Here is a 25,476-nt window from a genome sequence, read left to right as displayed (position 1 = left end):
AAAAAATGCTGTCCCTGCAGCTATTGCCATTGTGTCTCTATGAGGAGTCCAAATACAGGAGGTGAGGGTGGGACAAGCAGGGATCTGTGCAGGCTCCTGTCAATAATCTTGCTGTGTGAGCCGGAGGCATGTCACAGCCTTAGTGTACAGAGCCCTGCTTGTCCTCAGTGTACAGAGACCTGCTGGGTCCTCAGTGTACAGATCCCTGCTTGTCCTCAGTGTACAGAGCCCTGCTTGTTCTCAGTGTACAGAGCCCTGCTTGTCCTCAGTGTACAGATCCCTGCTTGTCCTCAGTGTACAGAGACCTGCTGGGTCCTCAGTGTACAGATCCCTGCTTGTCCTCAGTGTACAGAGCCCTGCTTGTCCTCAGTGTACAGAGCCCTGCTTGTCCTCAGTGTACAGATCCCTGCGTGTCCTCAGTGTACAGAGCCCTGCTTGTCCTCAGTGTACAGAGCCCTGCTTGTCCTCAGTGTACAGAGCCCTGCTTGTCCTCAGTGTACAGAGCCCTGCTTGTCCTCAGTGCACAGAGCCCTGCTTGTCCTCAGTGTACAGAGCCCTGCTTGTCCTCAGTGTACAGAGCCCTGCTTGTCCTCAGTGTACAGAGCCCTGCTTGTCCTCAGTGCACAGAGCCCTGCTTGTCCTCAGTGTACAGAGCCCTGCTTGTCCTCAGTGTACAGAGCCCTGCTTGTCCTCAGTGTACAGAGCCCTGCTTGTCCTCAGTGTACAGAGCCCTGCTTGTCCTCAGTGTACAGAGCCCTGTTTGTCCTCAGTGTACAGAGTCCTGCTTGTCCTCAGTGTACAGAGTCCTGCTTGTCCTCTTTGCACAGAGACCTGCTTGTCCTCAGTGTACAGAGCCCTGCTTGTTATCAGTGTACAGAGCCCTGCTTGTCCTCAGTGTACAGAGCCCTGCTTATCTTCAGTGCACAGAGCCCTGCTTGTCCTCAGTGTACAGAGCCCTGCTTGTCCTGTTTATGTTTGCATCATTTTTTTATACATTCTTTTACCTTTTTAGGGCATTAGAAGGCTTATAATATGATATATTTTTCCCATTTTCATGGTAATTTCAAAATAACATTCTTTTACTTTAATTATGAAGTGGATTTGGATATCTCATATGTCGTCCTAGTGTGCTCCCTGACTCACACACAGGCCTAAGACATGATAAAGCACATTGTGGATTTTGACACCTCCTTTTTCTTAGGATATTTTGCAGTGCCCACCATGGATTTGGGGTAAAATTAAAATAATTACGGAATGGGTTATGGGTCCAAATTGAGGTTGGATTTTAGATGTGGGTCGTATAGAAACTGCAGAGAATGGGGATAATAAGGTGATAGTAGGGTTAATAAAATATAAATGTAGTAATTTGGGGATTTGTGGAGCTCTTTGAAACAATCTTTTATGCACAGACCAGGGTTATCCGGGTTTCACAGTGGAAAGTGGTTTCCTTTCTGATGCCTTTTTTGTAGCAGACTCTACATCTCTTTTGGGTCCTTCCCTTTTTTCCACTAGAGGGGATAACATTGGGAAAATGTTGGCCAGGTACAATACGGTTGTACCTCACTGATAAGGTACTGGGGCGCTCCTCCTCTCGGTGTCCACAAATGAGGGCCTTAATAACAATTTCTTGAAACTCTTGAAACTCAAGAAATGTCCCCTGTCCCACCTGCACTGATAGAATGTATGCATTGCACAGTGCCATCTGCACAATGTGCAACACAAGCTTTTTGTACCAGGCCTTCGTTTTTCTCAAGGTACTGTACGGTTTGAAGACTTGATCGGATAAGTCCACATCTCCCATGTATTTGTTATAATCCAGAATGCAATCTGGCTTGGAGACTGTGGAACTTGTGCTGAGAACAGGAACAGTGGCGGAGCCGCTGCCATGGATGGATGTCAATATAAGGACATCTCTTTTGTCTTTATATTTTAGCTGCAATAGGTTATTGCTGCAAAGTACCCTGCTCTCGCCTCTTGGCAGTGGTTGCGCAATATGTGTCTTGGGGAGGCCTCACTGGTTCTTGTGAACAGTGCCACAGGCGACAGTAGCCCTGGCAGCAAGGCATTGAAAGAGACACAGACTTGAATAAAAATAGTCCATGTAAAGGTAAATGTAAAGATACCCTTTGTCTAAAAGGGGGTACACCATGTTCCAGACAATTTTCCCACTTACTCCAAGAGAGGGGGGCATTTGGGGGGCGCAATACTGCTGTCTTTTCCTTCGTACACTCTAAACTAAAGAGTGTACCCCGAGATGCTTTCACACAGCTTGTACAATTTAATTCCATACCTGGCCCTCTTATTGGGCAGGTACTGACGGAATTTAAGCTGGCCTTTGAAGTGGACTAGGGATTCATCCACACAAATGTCCTTTTCTGGGATGTATGCCTCTGAAAATTTGGCACTAAAATGGTCAATTATTGGCCGAAGTTTATAGAGGCGATCAAAAGAGTCATTTGGGGGTGGGCATTGGGTATTATCATTGTAGTAGAGGAATTTTAGGATTGTCTCAAATCTTTTGCGGAGCATGACATTGCTGTACAGTGGGGTATGGTACAGAATGTCCACGCTCCAATACTACCTAGTTTCCGGCTTTTTCTCTATGCCCATGTGGAGAACAAGGCCCCAATATTTCATAATTTCATGAAGTGACGAGGGTCCAGTTTGAATATGATGAAGTGGAGTCCAAAAATTATTGGGCATATAAATTGGTCTGTCTGTTGGTCTGATCATGTTGACCAATTCATCCAAAGGAAAAAAATATTTAATTATGAAATAATTAATTTCAATAAAGCCATCTGTATTCAACTGGATTCCTGAGCTGGCCACGAACTCAGGAATCTGAGCCTTATAATTGTCTGGGACTGGGGTCCACACAGGGTCACTTGTTTCAGGTGCTGGCTCAGGCAGTGTCCTGTGACACCTTTGTCGCGGTTCCTCATCACTACTGGAGGAAGATGGCAAGAGGAATGGGGCGTATTCCTCTTCTGCCTCACTGGCCGTCTCTGTATCAGAGGCAAGAATGTTGTACGCCTCTGCCACTCTAAACACCCTTTTCGCTGACCGGGTTGGTCGGGACATTATATAGCTGGTGTTTCAAATTTGGGAAGGGGTGTATGTAATGCTTTTTTACACGTGTGTGTGTGTGTGGTGTCACGATTCGGCTGACAGGAGGTGGATCCTCTGTGCCAGAGAGGGATTGTCGTGGACCGTGCTAGTGGACCGATTCTAAGTAACTACTGGTTTTCACCAGAGCCCGCCGCAAAGCGGGATGGTCTTGCAGCGGCGGTAGTAACCAGGTCGTATCCACTAGCAACGGCTCAACCTCTCTGACTGCTGAAGATAGGCGCGGTACAAGGGAGTAGACAAGAGCAAGGTCGGACGTAGCAGAAGGTCGGGGCAGGCAGCAAGGATCGTAGTCAGGGGCAACGGCAGGAGGTCTGGAACACAGGCTAGGAACACACAAGGGAACGCTTTCACTGGCACGATGGCAACAAGATCCGGCGAGGGAGTGCAGGGGAAGTGAGGTATACATAGGGAGTGCACAGGTGAACACACTAATTAGACCAACTGCGCCAATCAGCGGCGCAGTGGCCCTTTAAATCGCAGAGACCCGGCGCGCGCGCGCCCTAGGGAGCGGGGCCGCGCGCCGGGACAGGACCGACGGAGAGCGAGTCAGGTACGGGAGCCGGGGTGCGCATCGCGAGCGGGCGCCACCCGCATCGCGAATCGCATCCCGGCTGGGGGCGGTATCGCAGCGCACCCGGTCAGTAGATCTGACCGGGGCGCTGCAGTAGCGAGGATGTTGCGAGCGCTCCGGGGAGGAGCGGGGACCCGGAGCGCTCGGCGTAACAGTACCCCCCCCCTTGGGTCTCCCCCTCTTCTTGGAGCCTGAGAACCTGAGGACCAGACTTTTGTCTAGGATGTTGTCCTCAGGTTCCCAGGATCTCTCTTCAGGTCCACAGCCCTCCCAATCAACCAAAAATAATTTTTTTCCTCTGACCGTCTTGGAGGCCAGTATCTCCTTCACTGAGAAGATGTCAGAAGAACCGGAAACAGGAGTGGGAGAAACAAGTTTGGGAGAGAAACGGTTGATGATGAGTGGTTTAAGGAGAGAGACATGAAAGGCATTGGGAATACGAAGAGAAGGAGGAAGAAGAAGTTTGTAAGAGACAGGATTAATTTGGCACAAGACTTTGAAAGGACCAAGATAGCGTGGTCCCAGTTTGTAACTGGGGACACGAAAGCGGACATATTTAGCGGAGAGCCATACCTTGTCTCCGGGAGCAAAAATGGGGGGAGCTCTTCTTTTCTTATCGGCAAACTTTTTCATGCGAGATGAAGCCTGTAAAAGAGAATTTTGGGTCTCTTTTCATATGGTGGAAAGATCACGAGTCACTTCATCTACAGCGGGCAAACCAGAGGACAAGGGAATAGGGAGGGGGGGGAAGAGGGTGACGGCCGTACACCACGAAAAATGGGGATTTAGCAGAAGATTCAGAGACTCTAAAGTTGTACGAGAATTCGGTCCAAGGTAGAAGATCTGCCCAGTCATCCTGGCGGGAGGAAACAAAATGCCGTAAATAGTCACCCAGGACCTGGTTAATTCTTTCTACTTGCCCATTGGATTGAGGATGATAAGCAGAAGAGAAGTTTAATTTAATCTTGAGTTGTTTACAGAGAGCCCTCCAGAATTTTGACACGAATTGGACACCTCTATCCGAGACAATCTGCGTGGGCAAACCGTGAAGACGAAAAATGTGTACAAAAAATTGTTTTGCCAACTGAGGCGCTGAAGGAAGACCAGGAAGAGGAATAAAATGTGCCATCTTGGAAAATCGATCAACGACCACCCAAACAACAGTGTTGCCACGGGATGGGGGTAGGTCTGTAATAAAATCCATACCAATCAGAGACCAAGGCTGTTCGGGGACAGGCAGAGGGTGAAGGAGACCAGCAGGCTTCTGGCGAGGAGTCTTATCCCGGGCACAGACAGTGCAGGCCCGCACAAAATCAACAACATCTGTTTCCAGAGTCGGCCACCAATAGAAACGAGAGATGAGTTGCAAGGACGTTTTGATGCCCGCATGGCCTGCGAGGTGGGAGGAGTGACCCCATTTGAGAATCCCGAGACGCTGGCGTGGAGAAACAAAGGTCTTCCCTGGAGGAGTTTGCCTGATGGAGGCTGGAGAAGAGGAGATCAGACAGTCAGGAGGAATGATGTGTTGCGGAGAGACCTCTACTTCCGAGGCATCCGAGGAACGAGAGAGAGCATCGGCCCTAATGTTCTTGTCGGCAGGGCGAAAATGAATTTCAAAGTTAAAACGGGCAAAGAACAACGACCACCTGGCCTGGCGAGGATTCAGCCGTTGGGCAGACTGGAGATAGGAGAGATTCTTGTGATCGGTGAAAATGATAACTGGAAATTTTGATCCCTCCAGCAGATGCCTCCATTCCTCAAGTGCCAATTTAATGGCCAGTAGTTCTCGATCCCCGATGGAGTAGTTCCTCTCCGCCGGAGAGAAGGTCCTAGAAAAAAAACCACAAGTAACAGCATGCCCGGAAGAATTTTTTTGTAGAAGGACCGCTCCAGCTCCCACTGAGGAGGCATCAACCTCCAATAGGAAGGGTTTAGATGGGTCAGGTCTGGAGAGCACGGGAGCAGAAGAAAAGGCAGACTTGAGCCGTTTAAATGCGTCTTCCGCTTGAGGAGACCAGGACTTAGGATTGGCATTCTTCTTGGTTAAAGCCACGATAGGAGCCACAATAGTGGAAAAATGTGGAATAAATTGTCTGTAATAATTGGCGAACCCCAAAAAACGTTGGATAGCACGGAGTCCGGAGGGGCGTGGCCAATCTAAGACGGCAGAGAGTTTATCTGGGTCCATTTGTAGTCCCTGGCCAGAGACCAAGTATCCTAGGAAAGGAAGAGATTGACATTCAAACAGACATTTCTCCATTTTGGCATAAAGTTGATTGTCTCGAAGTCTCTGAAGAACCGTGCGGACATGCTGGCGATGTTCTTCTAAGTTGGCAGAAAAAATCAGAATATCGTCCAGATACACAACAACACAGGAATATAAGAGATCACGAAAAATTTCATTAACAAAGTCTTGGAAGACGGCAGGGGCGTTGCACAGGCCAAAGGGCATGACCAGATACTCAAAGTGTCCATCTCTGGTGTTAAATGCAGTTTTCCATTCGTCCCCCTCCCTGATGCGGATGAGATTATATGCACCTCTTAAGTCCAGTTTGGTAAAGATGTGGGCACCTTGAAGGCGATCAAAGAGTTCAGAGATAAGAGGTAGGGGGTAGCGGTTCTTTACCGTGATTTTATTAAGTCCGCGGTAATCAATGCAAGGACGTAGGGAGCCATCTTTTTTGGACACAAAGAAAAATCCAGCTCCAGCAGGAGAGGAGGATTTGCGGATAAACCCCTTTTTTAAATTTTCCTGGATGTATTCAGACATAGCAAGAGTCTCTGGGGCGGACAGAGGGTAAATTCTGCCCCGGGGTGGAGTAGTGCCCGGGAGGAGGTCAATAGGACAGTCAAAAGGCCTGTGAGGGGGTAAAGTCTCAGCTTGCTTTTTGCAAAATATGTCAGCATAGTCCATATAAGCCTTAGGGAGACCGGTTACAGGAGGAACCACAGGGTCACGGCAGGGAGTACTGGGAACCGGTTTAAGACAGTCCTTGAAACAAGAAGTACCCCAGCTCTTGATCTCTCCTGTGGACCAATCAAGGGTTGGGGAATGGCGTTGAAGCCACGGTAGTCCAAGGAGAATTTCGGAAGTGCAATTGGAGAGGACCAAAAACTCAATTTTTTCGTGATGAGGTCCGATGCACATTAGGAGGGGTTCCGTGCGGTAACGCACGGCACAGTCCAATCTTTCATTGTTAACACAATTGATGTAGAGGGGTCTGGCGAGACTGGTCACAGGGATGTTGAACCTGTTGATGAGAGAGGCCAAAATAAAATTTCCTGCAGATCCGGAATCCAAGAAGGCCTTAGTAGAGAAGGAGAAAGTAGAGGCAGATATCCGCACAGGCACAGTAAGGCGTGGAGAAGCAGAGTTGACATCAAGAACTGTGTCACCTTTGTGCGGAGTCAGCGTACGTCTTTCCAGGCGGGGAGGACGGATAGGGCAATCCTTCAGGAAGTGTTCGGTACCGGCACAGTACAGGCAAAGATTCTCCATGCGGCGTCGTGTCCTCTCTTGAGGTGTCAAGCGAGACCGGTCAACTTGCATAGCCTCCACGGCGGGAGGCACAGGAACGGATTGCAGAGGACCAGAGGAGAGAGGAGCCGGGGAGAAAAAATGCCTCGTGCGAACAAAGTCCATATCCTGGCGGAGCTCCTGACGCCTTTCGGAAAAACGCATGTCAATGCGAGTGGCAAGATGAATGAGTTCATGTAGGTTAGCAGGAATTTCTCGTGCGGCCAGAACATCTTTAATGTTGCTGGATAGGCCTTTTTTAAAGGTCGCGCAGAGGGCCTCATTATTCCAGGATAATTCGGAAGCAAGAGTACGGAATTGGATGGCGTACTCGCCAACGGAAGAATTACCCTGGACCAGGTTCAGCAGGGCAGTCTCAGCAGAAGAGGCTCGGGCAGGTTCCTCAAAGACACTTTGAATTTCCGAGAAGAAGGAGTGTACAGAGGCAGTGACGGGGTCATTGCGGTCCCAGAGCGGTGTGGCCCATGACAGAGCTTTCCCAGACAGAAGGCTGACTACGAAAGCCACCTTAGACCTTTCAGTAGGAAACTGGTCCGACATCATCTCCAAGTGCAGGGAACATTGTGAAAGAAAGCCACGGCAAAACTTAGAGTCCCCATCAAATTTATCCGGCAAGGAAAGTCGTAGGCCGGAAGCGGCCACTCGCTGCGGAGGAGGTGCAGGAGCTGGCGGAGGAGATGATTGCTGAAGCTGTGGTAGTAGCTGCTGTAGCATCACGGTCAGTTGAGACAGCTGGTGGCCTTGTTGTGCTATCTGTTGCGACTGCTGGGCGACCACCGTGGTGAGGTCGGCGACAACTGGCAGTGGAACTTCAGCGGGATCCATGGCCGGATCTACTGTCACGATTCGGCTGGCAGGAGGTGGATCCTCTGTGCCAGAGAGGGATTGGCGTGGACCGTGCTAGTGGACCGGTTCTAAGTTACTACTGGTTTTCACCAGAGCCCGCCGCAAAGCGGGATGGTCTTGCAGCGGCGGTAGTAACCAGGTCGTATCCACTAGCAACGGCTCAACCTCTCTGACTGCTGAAGATAGGCGCGGTACAAGGGAGTAGACAAGAGCAAGGTCGGACGTAGCAGAAGGTCGGGGCAGGCAGCAAGGATCGTAGTCAGGGGCAACGGCAGGAGGTCTGGAACACAGGCTAGGAACACACAAGGGAACGCTTTCGCTGGCACGATGGCAACAAGATCCGGCGAGGGAGTGCAGGGGAAATGAGGTATACATAGGGAGTGCACAGGTGAACACACTAATTAGACCAACTGCGCCAATCAGCGGCGCAGTGGCCCTTTAAATCGCAGAGACCCGGCGCGCGCGCGCCCTAGGGAGCGGGGCCGCGCGCGCCGGGACAGGACCGACGGAGAGCGAGTCAGGTACGGGAGCCGGGGTGCGCATCGCGAGCGGGCGCCACCCGCATCGCGAATCGCATCCCGGCTGGGGGCGGTATCGCAGCGCACCCGGTCAGTAGATCTGACCGGGGCGCTGCAGTAGAGAGGATGTTGCGAGCGCTCCGGGGAGGAGCGGGGACCCGGAGCGCTCGGCGTAACATGTGGTATGTCAGGTAGGGGTGTATGTGGTGATTTAACACGTGTGGGTGGTGTGAAAAATATAAGAACTTAGATTTTTCACTTAACCTAAATGTTCCTAATGCCCTACCTAAAATAAGAACCCAAACTAAACTAATTTATTTTTTTTATTTATTTTTTTAAACGGACAACACCAATTCCTGTCACCTAGCCTAAACATTGTCACCCTAACTGCCTATAACTGGAACCTAAACTCCTAAACTAAGATAGATTTATTAAATAAAAATAAAAAATGGATGCCAACTCCTATTCGCCTAACCTAGATGTCCGCCACCCTAACAACAGGAATCTAAACTCCTAACAACTTAACAATTTATATATATATATATATATATATATATATACATACATATTTGTTTTTTTGTACACAAAAACAAAACAGACGTCAACTCCTATTCCCTATTCCCGTTACCTAGACATCCGCCACCCTAACAACCTGCCTATGAATAGGAACCTAAACTCCTAACTACAAAATTTTTTTTCACCGCTCTGCTCACCAAGGGGGAACAGAATGAAGGTGAGCAGAGCGGTGTTTATTCTTTACATTAGGCGGTATGGCTGCGATTGGTGCGGTCCCTCCGGTCCAGCCAATCGCAGACAGACCGCAACAGAACTGCCTAATGTAAACACCGGCGGTGATTGGTGCTGTGCTTTACAGCATCTAACACCACCGATGATCCCTGTTACCGGGCAGGGTAACAGGATTTTCCAAAATGAATCCATCTTACCATCTTCCCGGGCACGGATTGATGCCACAAATAGATGCAGGTATCTGCATTTACGTCATAAATCGGGAAGGGGTTAATTCACATAGAGAAGCAGTGTTTTAGAGGTGTGCTTCACTCCCCGGATCACAGCAATCTCTGTCCAGTGGCCCCATTATTAGTCAATGAAGCGGTCTTGTGAAGGAGGATGGAGATGAAGCATTTCCTGGCTAGTTCTAATAACCCCTGTATATAAGAAAGTGTATTTATTTTTTGTCAAATACTTTTGACATGTTACAAAGACTCCAAAGAGTCTGGATGATGCAGAGAGCCCTATCTCAGCACAGGGGTGGTGGAAAAGTGAATGGGATATTTCAAAAAATTGTTTAGAGGACCTATTGGGGGCATTATCTATTGGGGCAATACCTACCTGGGGGCATTAACTACCTGGGGGCACAACCTACTAGGGTATTTTCTATCTGGGGACACTATCTAATAAGAGCACTAACTACTGGGAGCTAATTTTTGGTCACAACATATATCAGAAAAATAAATGATAAAAAGCTTCATAAAAAATGGTGCCACAAAAAAAAATGGACCTACAGTATAAAGATAACGTGTAATTTTTACCAAAAAGTACACTGCGTGAAAATGGTAGCCACCAAAAATAGCAAAATGACCTTTTGTTTTGTTTTCAATTCCGCCCCACAAATAAAAAATTTTGAATGATTGGTGGCGCAACAAAACAAGCCCTCATATGGTTCTGTAGGTTTTAAATTTAAATTGTTATGGCTATTAGAAAAAGAAAAAACAAAAGCGCAAAAAATGAAAAAATCTAAGGGAAGATAGAGGTGGACACATTTGTACCTTAGATGGATGCCACTGTATAGGCCACTGTTTCCCAACCAGTATGCCTCCAGCTGTTACAAAACTACAACTCCCAGCATGCTGGGAGTTGTAATTTTGTAACAGCTGGATGTCTCCTGGTTAGGAAACCTGTATAGGTATTCAGAGGCCAAAATCGTCCAAAGGCTCTCACAGTAAAATAAAGTTTACTGTGCAGAATAATTTTTTAGTTTTTTTTTACTAGATGCTTCTGTGTGGAATACTGCAGTATACTGTACTATTACATACAGCTAAAAAATATGTATATACTATTAAATATTTTGTCTGTTTAGGTGTTGATCAAAAATATTTCTGCTGTTACCTATCTGCAGATGCCACAGAATGTGGGTGGATGACGCTACATTGATGATATATCCACAAAGACTTCAATGCCCAGGGAAATGTGGACTTTGGACATTTCCAAATGAATAGGAGCAGTTCATATGTAATAAAACAGAAGACTGTGATGTGGAGAAGATCGGCAGGCGAGAATACGGTTCACCTTTAAGTTACACCTGTCACGCCCCCTCCAATAGTCTTGCATTGAGGAGGCGGAGTGTGACGTCACATGGGGGCGGAGCCGTGACGTCACAATACTCCGGCCCCATGATCGTGATTCATGAGACCCCGGAGCGATGATAGCGGGGTGCTGCATGAAAAAATGCAGGGGTCCCCAGTGGCGGGACCCCCGTGATCAGGCATCTTATCCCCTATCCTTTGGATAGGGAATAAGATGTCTTAGGGCCGGAGTACCCCATTAGTTTTTCGCTATTTCTATGACATGTCTTAAGAAAACAATGATCACAGTTCACCACAATTGCATTAAAGTAGCAGTACCTCAATACCTCAGCTGCATCTCCCAATGTGCTCTTAACAGTTTGGACAGTTTTGAAATTTTGGAAGTATCTAAGCTCTTAATTAAGGGGCAAGGCTCTAGGATTAGTACAATGGGCTTCTTCGTTCTAGTGATCAAGGGGGGGAGCCCACAGTATTAGACAACTACCAATGCTGTCTTCTGACATGACAATCATAACTGGTAATGATATGTCAGAAAATAGGTCAAAATTAAGGCACACAACTAATGATAACAGTACAGAAGACTTCGGTGTATGGTGGAAGTCAGTAGAGACAGTTCTCATGTCTACTGACCTGTTTGATATGTTCTCTTTTTTGATATTTCTCGCTGTAATACTGTTCTTGCCGGAGATTGAGAAGCTGCTGTTGCTGTTGATCTTTTAGCTCTACTAATTTCTGGGCCATTTCTGCATCTAGTGCAGCTAAATCTTGTTCTACAGTAGAAGAACTATGATCTGGACTCACAGATTCACACCTGCAAAAACAAAGGAGGAAAAATCTAATAAATAGAATGATACATTGACCATACTTAACATGAAACAGTAAGCAATGTCCAGCTCACCCTCAACTCCCCACTGTGTCCCGAACTGGTGTACAACAACACCAACGGCAAAGCACAATAAAGGAAGAGATGACTAAGGGAGTATGCTGACACCTGAAATGTGTCACATGACTTTCTTCATCCTGATGTCGGTTTTTAATCATTGAACTACTGAAGACTACACGTTCTGTGCTGGACAATCGCCTCCTTTATTATGAATGATACTTTTCACTTTTTTTCTTGCGTTCTGAAGTCTGACGTCATCCATTGCAGTGTAACAATCGCACTTGGCTGCATCACATGCTGTTCTCTGGCCACTAAGATGCTGTAGGCAGCAGGCAAATTGGGATTTGGACTTAGCGACTACACCGTCCTCAGCCAGTGTTTATAAGGAAATGTTCACACAACGGAATACCGTTCAAATTATGTTCTGCAAAGCTTGCAGCTAAATTTTTTGCAGCATTGAGGAATTCTGGCAGAATTTCCATGGAATTTCTGTCTTCTCAAATCACAGTTCTATTGAAATTCAAAGCCCTATTGACTTCAATGGGATTCCACTGTGGAATTCCTCAAAATTAAAGACAGGTCTTTAAATTTTGTGGAATGTGGAATTTCCGCAGCAGAATTAATGGGACAGTGGAATCCAATTAAAATCAATGGGCAGTAGATTTCTGTGGAATTTTTGGCAAAATGTTTCTGTGGAATTCTGCATGGAAATTCCACAGTGTGAACATAACCTAACGCTGTTGTCTACTTTTACTCATTGCCTGTTTTAGAGCTTTTTATCTGCACTAGCTCCTGTTCTGTTTTTTTTTTAATATATATTGATCCTTGGCTAAGTGACCTGACTATCCTCTGTTTTCTGAATGGGTACTGTACTGCTCTCTAGATTTTGATTTAGCCTGTCTGACTTATCTTTATACATCTATTTGTGAAATTCTTGTGTTTTGTTTATAGTTCTGTTCCTGGTAACTCTTTGTGTCCTGGCCTGCTTCTCTGACATCTGTACAGTGTTTGTTTATTTGTACTGAACATTGTTACACCCTGCACTTTTTAGTAGTATAGGGACTGGTACAGTGGTTGGGTCCATCCTATTAAGGAGGTGGTCACCCCAAAAGGCAGGGACAGAGGTCTGGGTGAGCTCATTGTTGCACTTATCTCTGCATGACATGACACAAAGCTTATAGTGCCAGATCGTGAACACTCCAACCTAGCCACATCCATTTGGCTATTAAATCTACTAAAAATAACATAGGAACAACACAATACAGAGCTATAAGAAATGATGCTCCAGAATTGTTATTTCATGGGGGATACTAAAATTGAAAGAAAAAATGCTCTTTAAGCAAAAAATCATGAAATGAGTTGGGCACTGTATGACATTATTATTTAAACACTGTATTAGTTTTAGTAAATTTATGATCCACATTTCGCTACAGTTTCATATATGTAAGTTCGGATGCATGTGTGTTCTATGTTAGAAGCACTTCATTAATAGCTTTCATGTTCATCACCCAGATCACTGGCTCAGTGCACATCACCAAGTTCATTACTTCCTAATAACAGCTACAACCACCACATCTCTTGAGATCTCTATATTGGAATCTGTGAAAGAGAAAATTGCCATGTTTTCATTGCAAGGCTCATAAGACTTCCAATTTCATAATTTTCACTGTCAGCAAAAAGGTTTCTTTTTTTCGTCCTTTCTGAACAGCAGCAATCTCCCCAACAGAGGCGACTCTAAGCCTCCATTCCTGCAAAATCCCGCAAAATGCTGATTGTCACATTGTGGCTCATGTTATTTTCTGCTAGAAGAATCATTACTAATATCCATTGATAAACTTGTACTGTACTTTGTAAGCAGCTGCCAAAGAAAGATCTATCTAGCCACAAATTGCTTTTCCACTATAATGTGAGAACCAATCCAGTCTTTCGCTTTTAAGGTTTACTGCTAGTTTAGGCGGCTGCACATTCAATGTCTGGAAGCTCAGCGATGGAAAGTGCACTTCTTAAATGGATACAAAAAATGGAAAACGTTTTATAATGGCTGTGAGCCTATGTTCTTTTTTTCCCCCTATTTTAGGACAGGGTCAGTAAAAACAAACATTACCCAAACCATTGAAGTGAGAAACCAAGTAAGCCTTAAAGGAAAAGGAAATTAATTTACATATGTGTTATATAGACATGTCAGGATATGATACTGGTGCACTTTAGTTAGTAGCTTTTATTGTGTGTACTTTAAACACATTTATTACTTTAATTATTACTTTCATATGTCTAGAAGGGGCCCTTAAAGGGGTATTCCACTGGCCAGCGTTTAGAACATTTAGTTCCGAACACTGTGTGCTCGCTGTGGGAGTCGGCCTTGTCCACTTATGACATCAGGCCCCCTCAATGCAAGTCTATGGGAGGGGGGCATGGCACCCGCCACGCCCCTGTATTCTTTTGGAATATTCATTGTATTATAGATTACACTTTTTTTTTAATGGTATAAATACCCTGGCCAATTCATAGTGACTTGTTGGTGCACTCCTGGCACCAATCACATGCCCTGCCAATAAGGGCTGCTTTACATTTTATTGTGTCTTGTGCAATATCTTCTGTGAGCACTAACAACCCTTTACATGGTATACGGTGTACAAATACCTCTACCATATCATTCTTAACCAAAAGTGCCACTACAGTGGCAAAATAACATGTTCATACATTTATAAAAGTTATCATCGCCATACAATATCATACACTGCAGTGCATTAATAGCAGTGACCCGATTATCCTCTGTTGTCTGAATTTGTACTGCACTGCTCTCTAGGTTTTGATTTAGCCAGTCTGACTTTTCTTTATCTGTCTGTTTATTCTATGTGTTTTGTTTCTAGTTATGTGCCAGTTTACCCTTTGTGTCCTGACCTGCTTCCCTAACTTTTGTATCTTTACATAAGTGGTCCTAATGTAAACATCCCCCATAAGGTGCTCATACAGAATTAACTTACAGCCATCGGGTAACAGATCCATACATAAGGTCTGATGAAGAATAGCATTAGCCATCACAACATGTTGTGTTTTTTATCTGACCAATGAAGAAACTGTGTTAAAAAAACAATGCTTAAAGAGTACCTGTCATCAAACCATACTTTCTGAACTAACTAAGATTATATTCTAACACCCCTTCTGCCCTTAAACCTTTTTCCCGAAAAAGCTCTGTATCATACCTTCTCCTCGCTCACATTGTGTGAGCTCCCGGCAGGAGAAAGTGGGTGTTCCCTAGCAGGCGCAACATCACTCAAGCCTTCCTGAGTTTGGTTTTCTGCCAGGGTGGGAGGAGACCAAACTAACTGTTTGACTTACGGCAGGGAACAGAACAGAACCACCTAGTGGCCATTTTTGTAATCATATTAAAAACATATAGAAGTTGAGAATTTTAACAGCAAGTAAATAGAAAAGTGTCTTATAATTACATAAGAAACAATATATTAATAGTTTTGTTTTGTGACAGGTACCCTTTAAGTCACAGATCGATTCTCTAGGGCAATGTTTCCCAGCTTCCATCTGTTGCAAAATGACAACTCCCAGCATGCTTGGACAGCCTTTGGCTGTCCGGGCATGTTGAGAGTTGTCGTTTTGCAACAGCTGGAGGCACACTGGTTGGAAAACACTGCTCTATGGAATACTTCATCATTGAGATACACCTTGTCCTGCTTTGCCAGTGCCTGTAGCTATGGGATAGCAGTCCAGCTACCTCAACATTCAAAGTTCTAAACCAAAGGGCATCTGTCTTCCTAGGAGAAACAAATGGCTGCGACCAGTTTCATGTTATTGTAGTTGTACACCTATAGTAGACATCTCACTATCCACAGGTTTCACATATTTTGCACCTGTAACTTTTCTCCCTTTCCTTTGCTAATAAGAAACAAAATGTTTTATATATATGGCAAGTGCGGCACAGCTCACTGGGTCGCCCCTCCCGCGTCCTGGACAGAACCAGACCTTGGTTCACGTGTAAATGATAAGAAACAGATGTCCAGCGCGGATGTCAAGCAATACGAAATTTCTTTATTCAGCCATAACGCAAAGTGATGACAAGTGGCGCGTTTCGGCCGCAATCAGCGGCCGAAACGCGTCACCTGTCATAATTTTGCGCTATGGCTGAATAAAGAAATTTCGTATTGCTTGACATCCGCGCTGGACATCTGTTTCTTATCATATATATATATATATATATATATATATATATATACACACACACATTTTTTTTGGAGGGACTTAATGGCAAATTAAGCAGCTTGGTCTGCACATCTATATGTGGTTTAATTTACTGCGAGCTGTGATAACAAATCATGGCAGCCCAACTTTCTCCACAATCCCCAAATTATCTTCTAACACAACCTCCTTAGATTCCTAGCAGAAGTTGGTCACTGTCTGTTTACTCACTTCTTTTTGCTGTCTCTTCTCGCTGTCTTCTCCAGGATTGCCCGCCGCCTTAAATAATCATTCTGGATTTCATTGTATTTAGTGGTGTGCTCCTTGATCAGATCAGTTGTTTTCTTGTGATGTTTTTTTACAAGATCCTTCATTTCCTTGTAATGTTTCTTTTGTAATTTGACAAAGGTCTTCTGCTGTTTCAGTTCATCAATAGTCTGAGCTTCCACTTCTGCATTAAAAGAAAAGACTGAACTATACTATGCAATATATGGACAGGTATTGGAGCCCATACATACGTTCTAATAGCTTTTACTTTTCCGGAAAGTGTCTGACCTCACAAATGATCTTCTGGAAGAATCAGCACAAATTCTACTACAAGATTTTGGAGATGTCTGTATCATTTGTGTGGTCTGACACTGATGTTGTAGGAGAGGTTCTGGCTCATGGTCTCCGTTTTAGTTGATCCCAAAGGTTTGGATAGGGCTGAGGTCAGGACTCTGCATGGCCAATTGAGTTCTTCCACCCAAACTCACCCATCCAGCCCTTTATGAGCTTTATGTGCTGGAACAGAAAAGGGCAGAACCCAAAGGCTATGTTCACACGTCCGGAATGTCCGCACATAAAATCTCTGTGCGATCATTCCACAGACTGCGGGCGCCAGGATAACATGGTGGCACATGGGAATACACAGTCTTATAGACAGAAATGCATTCCTTGTGGATTCTGCAGAAACAGTGGACAAGTTCATTCTTTCTGAAGACATGGAAATTGGTATTTCTGCCATGTACTAAGCGCAGCAGAATTCCATTGAATACAATGGGACTCTGCTGCTGCCGAACTTCCGTACCGGATTCCAATGCTAAATTCCTCACGGAAATTCCGACGTGTGAACATGGCCAAACTGTTCCCACAAAGTTGGAAAACAGTTTGGCAGGATTTTTACAGCAGATATCCCGCAAACAGCAGGTGTCGGCAGATCATGCGGGCGCTAGGACTGCTCCTAAATATGCCATCTCCATGGATGGCAATGCATTTCCACGTGGATTTGGTAGAAAGAATTGGTATGGGAATTCTTTCTAGAATAGGGATTTCTGCAGCAGATTTTTCTGCCATGTACACTCTGTCTCGTGCATAATGCAGCAGAGTCCCATTGAAAACAATGGGACTCCGCTGCAAAGGTTTTTCCGAGCTGAATTTTTTCCGCCGGATTCCGCACGGAAATTCCATCATGTGAAAGTGGCCTAAGAATACAAATTAAGATGGAATATAAGAGATAATCTAATTAACTTCTAATTAACATACAGAATAGGATGACCTTAGTGCAATATATTTTTTTAGCATATCAGGGCATCATTTACCTGTTAAAACACTCAATACAAGGTCCTCAGCAGGGGCAGCTTTAACTGGAACTTTTACTGAACCTAGAAGAAAAAAGATAATTTTTTCAGACATCTTCTATCACGGTCTATGCTCCCTACTGCCCCATCCCCCACTTTAAAAATCCATTCCAATACACCCAAGTTTTATAGCATCTGGCAAAAATTTAGGAGAACATTTCTTTTTTGAGAAATGTTTTTAATTTGACATAAATTCATAAATTTTCCTGCAAAATGCAAGGCACAGAATAAAATGTTGTACCTGGAGGTGGCTGACTGTGAACCGAATGAGATGCTGTCTTGGGTGTTAGCGTGGAAGCATGATTCAAGCCATTTTCTGCTGGTGCGGGCCGTGGTTCACTGTTAGGTTCTGATGGAGCATCCCGAGCTTCTGCCTAGAAAAGATGCCATTGTGTGCTGTTAATATGTGTCGGATTACATGGCAAACACTGCTGATCATATGCATTGACTACTGCAACGTTATATAAAGGTCTGGGCTGGAAGTGAATAGGTGTAAGATACAATGCAACCTTCTTGAGGCTTCACTCCTGCACATCTAAAGGACACTCTTCATTGCTAAAATGGCAGAAAGTTTTCGTAATCCCCATAGACCAGTGTTCCCTAACAAGTGTGCCTCCAGCTGTTGTAAAGCTACAACTCCCAGTGTTCCTGGGCAGCCAAATGCACTCTGGAAATGCTGAGAGTTGTAGTTTTGCAACAGCTGGAAACTGACTGGTTAGAAAACATTGCCCTGCAGACTCTATGTGTGACATTTTTTAATTGGTCAGAAAACATACACCATGCGTTTTGAGGGCTAATGCTACCTTCTTCATCAGACCCAATGTATGGATCAGTTCTTCATTGTTGAAGTTGTAGAAAGTTTTTATACATCCCCATATACCAGTGTTCCCCAACCAGTGACCAGTGATGCAAAACTACAACTCTCAGCATGCCCGGACAGTGTGGCACTTCAAAGGCATGTTTCTATTATTCAGATGAGAATACCATTAGAGTCTATGGCTGTTACAAAACCACATCTACTAGCATGCCCGGACAGCCTTTGGCTGTCCGGGCATGCAGGTAGATGTGGTTTTGTAACAGCCATAGACTATAATGGAATTTTCATCTGAATAATAGAAACATGCCTTTGAAGTGCCACACTGAAAAAGTGTACATAATGTCCCATCTAGAGTGGTTTATTGGTAGTAAATGACATAAAAAAAAAAAAAATACTGTATATACAAAAGAAACCATTGAAAAATAGTCTTCTAGGGGGTGGTCTTCTCAAAGAAAACGGGCAATATGCATAACATATTATAAATTGAAAATCAGGAATAGTGTCTAATATGTATTCATTTACATTTCTATATCTATCTATCTATATTTATTAATTTTTTTTATGTAAAATATTATACATTCTGGGAAGGTTTGCCCCGTGGAGGGTGGTCTTCTCATTGTACTATAATACTGGTAAAAATAGGACACAGAGGTTGTGGTATTAATAGCTGTAGAACTGATAGAAAGCTGCGCACATACAATATTACAGAAGCCTTTTCTTTAAAGATAAATATTATGTAACATATACTGTACCATATAACCTCTGCTTTGAACATGTACCGTATTTGATGTAATCTTTCTGACTGAACCACAAAACATTCTTTGGCACCACCTAGTGGTTGTGACATGAAGTTACACACTTGCCATTTTTACTGGCATTTTTCAAACCTAAAGGTAGATGCACACAGCATTATTTTCTACCTTGAAAAATATGTAAAAAATAAATAAATAAAAATAAAAAGCATGGCAGAAAGGGTAGCCTTGGATTTCTGCCATGTACGGCAAATATTCATATACTGGGTGGGAATAGGGGCGGGGCTGAGGTGGGGCCAGGAGTGGAGTCTCACTGGGGGCCCTTGCTTTATTTGGTCCGGGGGCCCTGAGTGGTGTCAGTCCGCCCCTGAGAGTAACCCAAGGAAACGTAAGTGAGGGAGGGAGACTTTGCAAAGTTTGCCACAGAACAATCGCATAAAGACCCCTGAAGTACACACTGTACAGCTGCCGGAACAGAAGTACAGCCAAGTCCCGTCAGTCTCAAGTCAAATCAGTCTAAAGTCAAGTCTCAATTTGAAGTCTAGGGTCTCAAGTGTCTAATCTCATCCTGGATGGAGAACCAGTCTACTCAGGAGGACTACAAGTTAAACAATTCCCAAGTCTATATTCTTCAAATTATTTAAAGCAATACTCCGCTGAAAACATCCTTTTACTCTATTCAAAGGATAGGGGATAAGATGTTAGATCGCGGGGGTCCTGCTGCTGGGGACTCCTGCAATCTCTGCTGCGGCACCTGCCATTCAGAGCACCGAGCGACCTCCGCTCCGTGCCCAATGACTGGCAATGCCAGTTGTCACACCCCCTCGATTCACATCTATGGGAGGAGGCGTGACGGATATGTACTAGCCATCACACCCCCTCCTATAGACATGAATGGAGGGGGCGTGGTGTGACGTCACGAACGCGGAAGCTGCAAGCGGCGGTGGGACCCTCATGATTAGAGATGAGCGAACTCACAGTAAATTCGATTCGTCACGAACTTCTCGGCTTGGCAGTTGATGACTTTATTCTGCAAAAATTTGTTCAGCTTTCAGGTGCTTCCGTGGGCTGGAAAAGATGGATACAGTCCTAGGAGACTCTTTCCTAGGACTGTATCTACCTTTCCAGGCCACCGGAGCACCTGAAGGCTGAACTAATTTATGCAGGATAAGTCAGCAACTACCGAGCCGAGAAGTTCGTGACGAATCGAATTTACTGTAAGTTCGCTCATCTCTACTCATGATCTTACATCTTATCCCCTATCCTTTGGATAGGGACTAAGATGTTTTCAGTGGAGTACCCCTTTAAGGACTGTGACAGTGACATACCACTAGCTATTTCTGAATTATCGGATACCGGTTACCACATACAATGCCCATATTGATAGACATATGGGTCCAGATTTATCAAACTGTATGAGAGAAAAAATGGAGGGATTTTCCCTCAGCGACCAATCACAGCTCAGGTTTCACTTTACCACAGCTCCTAAGCTGAGCTGTGATTGGTTGTTGTGGGAAAAACCCTCTATTTGGTCTGTCACACAGTTTGATAAATCTGGGCCATGGAGTCAGTATGAGCCCATCATGTTCCATATTTATTTTAGCAGGTACTTACTTTTTATTTCGTTTTTTTTTTTTTTGACTAGGGAAAGGTTAGAGATGAATAATGCTATCCTAAAATAGTATCTCCAGTGACAGATGTCCTAGATAGGGTGGTCTTAAGAGACTGGTGTAAGTCAGGTTTAGTCTTATGCCCTCATTCACACTAATGTCCCCTTGTAGAAAGGTGAAGTATGGCATTTCTTAGAATAGAACTTTTTCCGCGTATGGACAGTACGTTTCATTCCACCAAATGTAGGGCAAACAGCAACAAGTCATTTAGAATTCAAAATAAAAGTTCAGGGTATTTTTATCGTTACAATTAAGAGAAGTCAGTTCAGTGCGGACGACGACCATGATGTCTCAAGAGCTGTGCTTCATCGACTGTAGTGTGTGGGGGCTGACTGAGCACTCCTATATATTATTTACTATGTTATACATTAGAGCAGAGTCATAAAATCTGCATCTCTCCAGTCCAGTGTTTCCCAACCAGTGCGCCTCCAGCTGTTGCAAAACTACAACTTCCAGCATGCCCGGACAGCCGTTGGCTGTCCGGGCATGCTGGAAGTTGTAGTTTTGCAACAGCTGGAGGCACACTGGTTAGAAAACACTGGCCTAGTTGTAGAAAGGCTGATGTTGTATATACTAATATACCACCAGTCATGTGGACCCCTCTTGCATACATGGCAGAAAACCATCAGAGTCTACCATCATTTTCTCTAAAACCCCAGATTTACGGTGATTCCCTATGTTAAAGTTGCAAACGATACTGAAAAATATTTAATGTACTAGAGTTCACAACAGTATATACATCTGGATAGACCCTGCACGGGACTGTTTTCTTTTTCCCATCCGCTCTTCTGGATTTCTGACCATTAACGCCCGCCTCCCCAAGATGTGTGTTCCACTCGCGTCCGCTCCAGCAAGGTGTTACCCCCTTGTGCCATTTTATTACCCCCTTGTGCCATTTTATAACCCCCTAATGCCATTTCATCACCCCTTAGGCCATTTCATGACCCCCTTGTGCCATTTCATCACCCCCTTGTGCTATTTCCTTACCCCCTTCTGCCATTTCCTTCCCCTCTTGTGCTATTTCACCCCCCCCCTTGTGTCATTTCATTTTCCACTTGTGCCATTTCATTACCCCCTTTTTCTGTTTTACCACCCCTTATACTAGTTCATCACCCCCTTGTGTCATGTTATTACCCCATGTCATTTTATCACCCCTTGTGCCAATTCATCACCCCCTTGTGTCATTTCATTTCCCCCTTGTGCCATTTCATAAACCCCTTGTGCCATTTGATGGCCCCCTTGTGCTATTTTATTACTCCCCCCCATGCCATTTCATTACCCCCTTCTGCCATTTCCTTCCCCTCGTATCATTTCATCCCCCCTTGAGTCATTTCATTTTCCCCATGTGCCATTTCATTACCCCCTTTTTCTGTTTTACCACCCCTTGTACTAGTTCATCACCCCCTTGTGTCATGTTATTACCCCATGTCATTTTATCACCCCTTGTGCCAATTCATCACCCCCTTGTGTCATTTCATTTTCCCCTTTTGCTGTTTTATCACCCCTTGTACTAGTATATCACCCCTCGTGCCATTTCATTAACCCCTTGTGCCATTTGATCGCCCCTTGTGCTATTCTATTACTCCCCCCTTGCCATTTCATTAACCCCTTGTGCCATTTGATCGCCCCTTGTGCCATTTTATCACCCCTTTTGTTATTTTATTACCCCCCTATGCCATTTCTGTGACCGCCTGCTCAAGATTAAAAACCGCCGGCTCTCGCAGGTTTTATATCTGGTCCTGAGGGACCAGCAGGGTCCCAATTCCATTGCTGTCCTCTACATCCAGTCTCTAATGCAAAACAAGTAGTACATCATTTCGGCACGCAAAATAAAAGTCATAAAGTCAGACCTATAAAATAACCTTTGGTGGCGTTACCTCTTTCTTCACTTCTTCTTCATCTTCCAGTGTGAGTGCAGCCAGCTGTCTTGATCTTTGTTCCATCAAATTGACATATTTAATTGGATTGGACAAAGCTTCAATCACATCTGTAAGAAATGAAAATACATATGAGTAACAGAAAAATATAACACATAGTAATAAGAACGAGAGCAAATACGGTGTTTGTCATGTGCCCCACTGCTCATAACACATTTTATAACTAATTCTAACAGCCTAAAAGTTTTATTTCAGAAACAAAGGGTATCACATCACTATATCACATCAGTCTGCCAGTGTACAGTGATCCCTCAACTTACAATGGCCTCAACATACAAAAGTTTCAACATACAATGGTCTTTTCTGGACCATTGTAACTTGAAACCAGACTCAACATACAATGTTATGGAATCTGTGTAACGTGTCAAGGGCTGGAAGAACCGACCAATCAGAATGGAGATTCACTGGTAAAACCCCTGTATTACTAAAGTATATGCACTGACTGGTGTCTGGTAGCGCCCCCTACAGTACAGGGAGGTATTACATGTTCTGTACACTTTACCTGTACAAGGGTTAGCTGCTCCTTTGGACACCAGGTGGGGGCGGCTCCATGTTACTTTTTCTTTTTTAGGACATTGTGTGTACTGTACAGGACTATGAAGAAGCTCCTGTCCTCTACATAGACCAGTGTTTCAAAAAAAGGGTGCCTCCAGCTGTTGCAAGACTACAACTCCCAGCATGCCCGGACAGCCGAAGGCTGTCCGGGCATGCTGGGAGTTGTAGTTTTGCAACAGCTGGAGGCACCCTCTTTGGAAAACACTGAAATAGACGGTGACTTACAGCTCCCAGCAGCGCTTTATTACTTTTATATGTAAGGTCTTGCTTTATCTATATTAGTTATCTACTTATTTATCTTTAATCCTCACTTTTTCCTATTTTTTGGATGACATTTTGGTGGCTTCAGAACCAATTACCAGGTTTCCATAGAGTTATGGTCTCAACATACTATGAATTCAACATACAATGGTCGTCCTGGAACCAATTAATATCGTAACTTGAGGGACCACTGTAAAGTAATGTTACAGTAAAAAAAATATATAATAACTTATGTACAGATAAATATGTTGAAGAGGATTTCCTAAAGTCCAGGCTCTAATACAGTGTTTCCCAAGCAATGTGCCTCCAGCTGTTGCAAAACTACAACTCTCAGGATGCCCGGACAGCCTTTGGCTGTCTGGGCATGCTGAGAGTTGTAGTTTTGCGACAGCTGGAGGCACACTGCTTGGGATATACTGCTCTAATTAATGTAGTCATAAATGCCCATGCTACTGCTGATCTCCTGTATGTCAAAACGTGTAATATATTTGTGGGATAAGAGTTCTGCTAAGAAGCTGCTGCTGCCGCCACCTTATGGTCATGGCAAGAACTGCATTTATACTAAGAGCTAAAGAGCAACATTTACTGTTAAAAGGGTTATCAAGGAATCGGAAAACAGAGCTTTTTTACTTTGAAAAAACGCTCCCCGTCTGTCTTCAGGTTGTTGTGGTTCTGTAGTTTAGTTCCATTGAAGTGAATGGGGCCAAGTAGTAATACCACACCCAACCTGGAGACAGCGAGGGAGCGTTTTCTTTAAACAAATTAGCTCGATTAGTTTTCGATTCCTGGATTACCCCTTTAAGTCTGTATACGAGTCTGTATATTCTCTCTGCGTGGATTTCCTCCAAATAACCACTTTCTAATAACATACTAATAGGGTATTCTGGAATTTAGACTGTAGCCATTAAAGGATTACCACTATATAAGTTGGTGTTAGACAAACAAATTAAATAAATACAATGGGGGGGGGATATTTATCAAAACCAGTGCAAAGAAAAAGTTGCCCAACCAATGAGATTGCTTCTTTCATTTTGCAGAGGCCTTGTTAAAAATGAAAGAAGCGATCTGATTGGTTGCTATGGGCAACTTGTAAACTTTTCCACTGCACAGGATTTGATAAATCTCCCTTAATGTTCCTTTGAACTTACAATGGCCTCAGGTTACAATATTTTCAGCATAAAGTGGTATTTCTGGGCCATTGTAACTTGAAACCATACTTACCATACAATTCTACGGACAGTCCAGATCCCTGGCTCGTGTAAATGACTAGAAGATCTAACCAATCAGAATGGGAATTTCACTGCTAAACTATAGTATAGTATGGTACTAGACTTCGCTATACCTGTGCCAGGACTAGGGTAGGGGCTCCACGATGTATCTACAGTACATTGTCCTTACTGTACATGTCCTCTATGTATAATGTAATTTACAGCTTCTAGCAGCAATTTCTAACTTTTATATTAAATAGTTTGCTTTATCTGTATTAGCCATCTAATAATGTATAATGGATGTATAATTTTTCTTTAAATGGGCACTGCCAGATACAAAAACTTATGATCTCTTGGCAAAACATTAACCTTTCTAACATACTTCATAAGAAAAATGTATTTCATTTTTATAGATAATATGGCTTATAAAATCATGGCTTTGTCCAAGCTGAGGCACATGCATGGACAAAGTCCAGTAAGGCTAGGATTCCACTTTTTTTTTTTTTTTCTGGCAGTTTTTGGAATACTGCCACTGCAGTTTTTGAGCCAAAGCCAGAAATGTATTCAAAAGGAATAGGACATATAAAGGAAGGACTTACACTTCTCCTCCCTTATGGATCCACTTCTGACTTTGGCTCAAAAACTGCAGTGGCAGTA

At 44.2% G+C, this 25,476-nt stretch overlaps 1 protein-coding gene and 1 long non-coding RNA gene across 3 annotated transcripts in view; one reads left to right on the top strand and one right to left on the bottom strand.

Annotated features, from left to right (window-relative positions):
• Positions 1-25,476, bottom strand: part of PLCB1 (phospholipase C beta 1) — a 750,135-nt gene that overhangs the window by 93,145 nt on the left and 631,514 nt on the right. For both annotated transcript variants that reach the window (XM_056567840.1, XM_056567842.1), the window contains exons 23-27: positions 22,736-22,845; positions 17,861-17,993; positions 17,581-17,643; positions 16,232-16,451; positions 11,557-11,737 (exon numbers count right to left, since the gene is read on the bottom strand). In XM_056567840.1, the coding sequence (XP_056423815.1) occupies positions 11,557-11,737; positions 16,232-16,451; positions 17,581-17,643; positions 17,861-17,993; positions 22,736-22,845 (707 nt within the window). The remainder of the gene's footprint in view (positions 1-11,556; positions 11,738-16,231; positions 16,452-17,580; positions 17,644-17,860; positions 17,994-22,735; positions 22,846-25,476) is intronic.
• Positions 20,693-25,476, top strand: part of LOC130362800 (uncharacterized) — a 39,756-nt gene continuing 34,972 nt past the window's right edge. Inside the window, exon 1 of the long non-coding RNA XR_008891570.1 lies at positions 20,693-20,794. This is a non-coding gene — a long non-coding RNA (uncharacterized LOC130362800). The remainder of the gene's footprint in view (positions 20,795-25,476) is intronic.

The sequence above is a fragment of the Hyla sarda genome, chromosome 3 (assembly GCF_029499605.1).
Source record: "Hyla sarda isolate aHylSar1 chromosome 3, aHylSar1.hap1, whole genome shotgun sequence".
NCBI classification, from domain to species: domain Eukaryota; kingdom Metazoa; phylum Chordata; class Amphibia; order Anura; family Hylidae; genus Hyla; species Hyla sarda.
The sequence above is the reverse complement of the archived record's forward strand: the minus strand, read 5'-3'. Positions and strand labels throughout refer to the sequence as shown.